Below are 7,078 nucleotides of genomic sequence, written 5' to 3' on the forward strand. Positions count from 1 at the left end.
ATCCTCTCCACTGGTCCTCCCCACTGGTCCTCCCCACTGGTCCTCCCCACTGGCCCTCTCCACTAGTCCTCTCCACTGGCCCTCTCCATTGGCCCTCCCCACTGGCCCTCTCCACTGGCCCTCCCCACTGGCCCTCTCCACTAGTCCTCTCCACTGGTCCTCCCCACTGGCCATTTCCACTGGTCCTCCCCACTGGCCCTCCCCACTGGCCCTCTCCACTAGTCCTCTCCACTGGTCCTCCCTACTGGCCCTCTCCACTGATCCTCCCTACTGGTCCTCCCTACTGGCCCTCTCCACTGATCCTTCCTACTGGTCCTCTCCACTGGCCCTCTCCACTGGCCCTCACTGTCACATAGTGCTGTTCCTGCAGCTGCAGACTGCCCTATTCTGGCCTTTCATGGAACATAGCATCTTTGAGGTCTCTCCGTGTGTAGCTGGCACCTGTTTTGATCCTTCTCAAGGCTAAGGACAGCGGCCAGCACGCACAGGAAATGGATTTCAGGTTTTCTAGGATTGCCCATGGGAGTGGGAATGTGGGTTTCCTATCTCTTCTACTTCTGGATCAATCTATCTCTATCTCTACCCTTCTCTCTCTCTCTCTCTCACCCCCTCTCCCACTTAAATAAAATGTGTGTGTGCTTTTTCATACATGTGTGTGGAAGCCAGGTCAGTTTGTTCCTCAGGCTCCATCTACCGCACGAGGCAGAGTCTCTCCCTGGGACCTGGGAGTCACTGATTCAGCATGGCCAGCTGGCCAGCAAGCACCAGGGAGCCACTGGTTTTTGTCTCCAGAGCTGGGAGTGTAGTCTCACAGCCCCACGCCTGGCTCCCTCCGTCTGTGGGTGCTGGAGTTTGGATCCTTATGCTTTGTAGCTCTTCTCTCTGTCCTCAAAGTACGAACTGTCTCCCTGTCTGCAACCTGACATTTTAAAATTATATTTATTTAGGTGGTGGTGATGGAGGCTAGCTAAAGCCAATTTGGAAGGGCGCCCACAGACTGCAGATGTCCATATTTCTAAGCAGAGTTTGCTTCTTAAGGAGATCCTGCAAGCACCTGCAGTGCTGTGAGGTTGTGGCTATGGAGGGTCTAGCCTGTGTATTTCCTTTAGGGAAAAGCAGAGCTTTTGTTTCCAGGAAAAAAAAAAGTAGGATAAAAACAAACAGAAAGCTATCTATGATTAAAGCCTTTAGGACTCTTGGTTCCTAAGTGCAAGGGGAATTGGAGTCTCAGCCTGAGCAGGAGAGATCCGTGTTGTATTTGCTGTGGATTGTGGTGCTTTCTGGTATCTATCCCTTCGCCCTCCACAGGGAAGGGTGATGCAGCTGGTCTTCATAAGTACTAGCACCAACAGAGAGCCCAGCTCAGGTTAGGAATGTGCCACCTTCAGACACTGGTCGCACCCACAGTCCTTTGATTCCTACTGCTCTGTTGGCTCAGCTCAGCATCTCTGTCTCTTGCTCTCCTGTGTGTTCTTACTCAGCCTTGGGGTAGCCACTTCTGGTGGTGACCAGGCCAGGTCTGGCCAGGCTAACCAAGCTCTCTGTTAAGCCAGATCCAATATCATCTCTGAGGTTGTGTGCAGGTTTTTCCCTGTCTGTGACCCTTCCATATTTGCACCTGGTGGTCAGACCAGACAGACATCTCCAAGAGGACCTGTCCAGCCATGAGGCCCAGTCTGAACCCCAGAGACTCTTCAGTCCAACTACATTCTGATTTGGCAGGGCATTGAGAGCTGGTTGGGCGGGGCAGGGCGGGCATCTTGCTGAGCAACCAAGGAGCAATGAGCATAGATCAGGGTATTACAGTCATTATGGGACAAAGTTTGGCCGTACCAGGCTCTGGACAGCCTGACTTCTTCCTCCTCAGTATCTCTAGGGGCAGTCCACAGAATGTTATCAGTGGTCTGCAGCACTAGAACAGCCAACTGTCCATGGACCCTATGGGCTTGCCGTGAGGGTGGCTGTGAGCCTGTGCTCTGCCTTGGACTTCTGTGGCTTTGGTGGGTGGCATGGGTAGCCTCCTGGCTTCCTGGCTTCTCTCCAAATCAAGCAGCCAGCCCCCTCTTACCAGCACTGTAGGAAGCACAGGTTTGGGGCCTAGGCCTTCTGCAGTCTAAAGAACTACTTTTTCTTGCCTACAGTCCTTGAGGTTCTGCAGCTCAGTGACGCCCTCCGGGATGACATCCTGCCCGAGCTTGGGGTGCGGTTTGAAGACCACGAAGGTGGGTGATTCCTTGAGCAGCTGGGCAGCTGCTTTTATCTACTTGCAGCTGACCTGCCTTTCCTTACACTCTTGGGAGATAAGTTACTTGTCTCCTGGTCTCACTGCAAGTTTTCTGACTTCCTGGAGCCATTTGCTACATAGAAAAAAACCCAACTCTTATATTTAAAGAGTTACACAGGGTAGGAAGGAAAAGCTTGTCCAAGGCTGCCTGTGCCTGTCTGCAGGTGACCGGCAGCAGTGGCTGACTGGAGCACGCTGCTTATTTCCTTTCAGGGGTTTGCTCAGCATGCTGCAGGGATCTTTCTTCTTAATAAAAAGAAAAATGACAATGGGCAGTGCACTGTTTTTCATATCATCTTTTGAGACAGCATTTTATTAGGTAGCCTGGGCTAGGCTTGAACCCATGGCAGTTCTGCCTAGCCTCCCAAGGACTGGGATTGCAGGTGTGAGCCACCACACCTGCTCAAATGATGGGTTGCATTTGACAATTCCAGACTGGCAAGGCCTTCCTATTTTACCATAGTTTTGGGGTTTTGTAGTGCTGGGATGGACTCTCAGGGCCTCAGGCATTGCTACACAAGCAAGCCTTCTACCCCTGATCTGCAGCCCTGCCCTATTTTATGATCTTTTTACCAGTTTTCTTTTCCTGGTACTGATTTTTGTCTCTGTGAGCCAGAAGGCAGTGTCCCAGATCCCCATGCAGGAGTGCTGTTATAGGGCCTCAGCTAACACGCTCAGGGTTACAGCCTGGCAGCCTGGCAGGCTGGCTAGTTCATAGTCCCTGGGTCTCACTTACTGTCTGCTTTCAGGTCTGCCAACAGTGGTGAAGCTGGTGGACAGAGACACCTTACTGAAAGAGAAGGAAGAAAAGAAAAGGGTTAGTAAGTCAATGTGATGGAGCTTGAGTTTCCTGAATATGAAAACACTATTGGATTTTTATGTTGTTTTAAGAATGGATGTTTGGACTGGAGAGTTGTGGCACATTCTTTAATACCAGCACTCGGGAGGCAGAGACAGGTGGATCTCTCTGAGTTTGAGGCCAGCCTAGACTACAGAACAAGTTCCTGGCCAGCCAGGGCTACAAAGCAAAACCCTGTCTCGAAATCACCCCCCATATACCCCCCAAAATTATAAAATAAAGTTAACTGGGTAGGTAATAATTTCAGAAAAGGGACCTTTTGGCTGGGTTTTGTGGTTCATTCTGTTAATTTCAACACTCAGGATACAGACAAAATATATCTTTTCTGAGTTTAAGACCAGCTGGGTTTACATAGTTCATTCCAGGATAGCCAAGGCTACATAGTGTGACCTTGTCTCCACAAAATGTAAAGAGGGTGGTAGTGGAGTTAGCTATTTATTCTATTGTGTTTTGTTGAAATGGGGTCTCCTGTATCCCAAGCTCAGGATTTAACTCATTGAATTCTTGATCCTACTGCTATTACCTCCCAAGTGCTAGAATTACAGGGGTGCACCACCATTCTCTTTCAAGTGTTGGTTTTGTTTATGTTTTAAATGTTTTATCTATTTTAGTGTAGTGTTAGTATTTGGGGGGGGGGGGTGGGGAGCAGCAGGGAGGATGGTGGCTCAGCCCTTGGTTCAGTTTTCTCATGGCTGTTGATGTTGCTTAGCCCTTTTTCTCTTGTTTTTATATCCCAACCCCTTAACATTTTTATTTATGTGTATGCATATAGATGAGTACAGGTATACAGGCACCTGTAGAGGCCAAAAACGGGCACTGGACCCTGACATAGGTGCTAGGAAACCTACTTGGATCCTCTGGAAGCACAGCAGGTGCTGTTCAGTACTGAGCTATCTTCCAGCCTCTGTCCCTTTTTGAAGATTTGCATTCTTATTTATGTCTACGTGTGTGAGAGAGTATGCACATATATGTGGGTCCCCATGGAAGCCAGAAGAAGATAGCAGACCCTCATGGAGCTGGAGTTACAGGTGGTTGTGGCCTTCCTGAATAGTGTGCTAGAAAAGAACTCTGTTCCTTTGTAAGAGCAACAAGTGACTCTACAGGCCCCCACCCTCTTCTTAATGAACTTGAGTGCCCACTTGGCTTTGATCAGCCCCGGGGCTTAAAGCCCCTCTAGATCATGGCCTGCATGAAGCTACTGCCTCTAGATCATGGCCTGCATGAAGCTACTGCCTCTAGATCATGGCCTGCATGAACTTGGTGTGTTCAGTGAGTGCCAGCTATGCCTCAGCTTGCTGGAGTTCTTTGTCACCTTGATGAGGCCCACAGCTATGGAATAGCAGAGTCATGGCTGTTTGCCCTCAGTGGGAGCTGTGACAGGAAGTACAGTACTGCCTGGAACAAGTGGATCCCTCAGCTAAAGTGAAGCTCATCTCTTAGGAAGTGTGTGTGTGCCACCTGGCTCCCACTTGATGCCAAGTGTCCTGGATGCTGCCATTTCCCTACCATTGTCAGTACATCCTCTCTAAGTGTCCCTCTCCTTGTCCCCACTCTCAGTGATGGGGAGCATCCCTGCACGTAAGGACTTGGGTGTCAAATGGGGAAAAGAACAGAAGAGTGTTGTCATGGTAAATGTAGTGATGCTTGTCTGTAACCAAGAGGCTGAGCCAGGGGAATTACTGAGTTGCAGACTGACCTTGGCTATACAGCAAGATGCTATTTCAAACTAGAAAAGGACTCACTATCTCTCTGCTCACCATCATAACTCTGCATGCAGTGAATGGGTGAATAGGCACCTTGGAGTCATTGTGCTCCAGGGGCCAGGCACAGGCAGGCACCATGTTGGATGGATACCAGCTTGGAGAGTAGGCTCAGGGCAGCTTTGTCCTGAGGACCTTTGAGAAAGGAGCAAGGCTGATAGCTGACCTCAGGGCCAAGCACCATGGGATGGGTAGGGCCTGACAGAACAGCAGGGTGGATCAAGAACACATCTCAGGCGTGTGCTGCTTCCCTAGGCTGAAGAAGAGAAGAGGAGGAAGAAAGAGGAGGCGGCCAGGAAGAAACAGGAGCAAGAAGTAACTATTTTCCTTGTTTATTTAGGGTGCAGGGTCTCCTGGGCAAAAACCACACTTTGAGCCCTGCTGCACAGTTCTGTGTCTTCTTTGGGCTTAGACCAGGCACCCTTTGGAGCGGAGCTGGCCTTTTGCCTGCATCCCTCAGATGGTGTCCTGGTATCAGCAAAGGACAGATTGTCCTTAGTGGGCCCTCAGCTCCACGGTCCTGCCCCCCAGAATTACTGCAGCCCCCAGGCCTCTGGAGTGGATGCTTCGGTGGGCTTCCGCTCCTGCTTTTGGTTTCCATCCCCATGTTTCTGCTGGACCTATGTTGGGTTTAAGGGCCTGGAAGCCATGTGGTAGAGGAAGTAGAATGGGGAGCATGTTGGTGGGCTAGTCCATGGGCTGCTCTGACTGGGACATACATTTTGTCTGTGTGTGTTATGTGTTCCAGGCAGCAAAGCTGGCCAAGATGAAGACACCACCCAGTGAGATGTTCCTGTCAGAAATCAACAAGTATTCTAAGTTTGATGAAAATGTAAGGCAACCTCTTGCTCTTCAGACTTTGGTAGCCCACATCATCTAAGCTTTAGGCCAGTGGGTCTCCTGTAAAAACAGCGGGGACCATCCAGCTCCTTGGGCAATGGATAAGCCAGACTGTCTCTGCCAGTTATGTGGTGAGCTCTGGCCTCTAGCACTATAGGCTCTGACCCCAGGCCCAGTTAAGGTGGCAGAAAAAGGAATCTGTAGGATGTGCCAGGACCCTCCCAACCACCCAAGGTGCCAAGGCCACAGCCTTGTCCCTTAGGTCTCTCTCTGCAGGCTCTTGGATTCATTGCTGCATCTGCCTGGCCACCTCTGAACTGAGAAGTTATAGGATCTAGTGGGACTCCGCTCCTCACACTAGGAAGAGTGTTCCGACCTTTCTCTGTTCTCGGCTGCTAGGGCCCCAGTGCCAGACGCACAGTGGACTAAGGGTGGTGACCAGACCCTACCCAGAGGTGTAGACTCACACCTGTGAGCCCATCACTCTGAGACAGAGGCTGAAGCTTGAAGCCAGCCCTATCTTTCTGTTTTATTTTGGTTTTTGAGACAGGGTTTCTCTGTGTAGTCCTGGCTATCCTGGAACTTACTCTATCCTGGAACTCAGAGATCTGCCTACCTTTGCCTCCTGAGTGGCAGGGTTAAAGGCAAGTGCCACCACTGCACAGCCAGCCTCTATCCTGAGATCTGTCCCCATTTCAAAAACACACTAGATAAACAAGAGTGTGGATGCTGACCCTCAGTAAATACAGCCAAGTCAGGGAGAGGTGTCTCCTGCCAGCAGGGATGAGGACCAGAGGGCAGAGGAACTGATGGCATCTCTGTGGTCCTTGCAGGGTCTGCCTACGCACGACACTGAAGGCAAAGAGCTGAGCAAGGGCCAGGCCAAGAAGCTGAAGAAGCTCTTTGAAGCCCAGGAAAAACTGCACAAGGAGTATCTGCAAATGTTGCAGAATGGCAGCCTCCAGTGATGCCACGACAGCCCAGAACGGGCCCACCTGCCAGCCTGGCCGCTATGGACTAGGCCACAGCTACTCAGGCCCGTGCCCTGATCATGTTTACAGCTGTTCTCACACCTGAATCAGGCACAGTGGTAGCAGCTCTGGGACATTGATAATAAATTCTTCTGAACGGTGAGGCCTGGTCTGCCCTCTCAGCACTTGGAGAGCTGGCTTACAAGCGCCTGGTCAGCAGCTTGCGACTTAGGCCTCCTAGTCAATTGAGCCCCTTCAGCCAGCCTGCCCGAGGAATTTCCCTCACATTGGCAAGCTGAGCTAATCTCTGCTGTGTTGGCACATTTGGTGGTATTGGAGTAGGAAAAAGGCCGACTCAGCCCAA

General features: G+C 50.8%; 1 protein-coding gene across 3 annotated transcripts in view; it reads left to right on the forward strand.

The window, feature by feature from the left end:
- The window catches only part of Cars1 (cysteinyl-tRNA synthetase 1), a 44,975-nt gene extending 38,098 nt beyond the window's left edge, over positions 1-6,877 (forward strand). For all 3 annotated transcript variants that reach the window (XM_052194621.1, XM_052194630.1, XM_052194639.1), the window contains 5 exons: positions 2,142-2,222; positions 3,034-3,101; positions 5,159-5,218; positions 5,652-5,735; positions 6,577-6,877. In XM_052194621.1, the coding sequence (XP_052050581.1) occupies positions 2,142-2,222; positions 3,034-3,101; positions 5,159-5,218; positions 5,652-5,735; positions 6,577-6,711 (428 nt within the window). In that variant the 3' untranslated portion in view covers positions 6,712-6,877. The remainder of the gene's footprint in view (positions 1-2,141; positions 2,223-3,033; positions 3,102-5,158; positions 5,219-5,651; positions 5,736-6,576) is intronic.
- Positions 6,878-7,078: the final 201 nt, after the last annotated feature.

This window comes from Apodemus sylvaticus, chromosome 1 (assembly GCF_947179515.1).
Source record: "Apodemus sylvaticus chromosome 1, mApoSyl1.1, whole genome shotgun sequence".
Taxonomy (NCBI): domain Eukaryota; kingdom Metazoa; phylum Chordata; class Mammalia; order Rodentia; family Muridae; genus Apodemus; species Apodemus sylvaticus.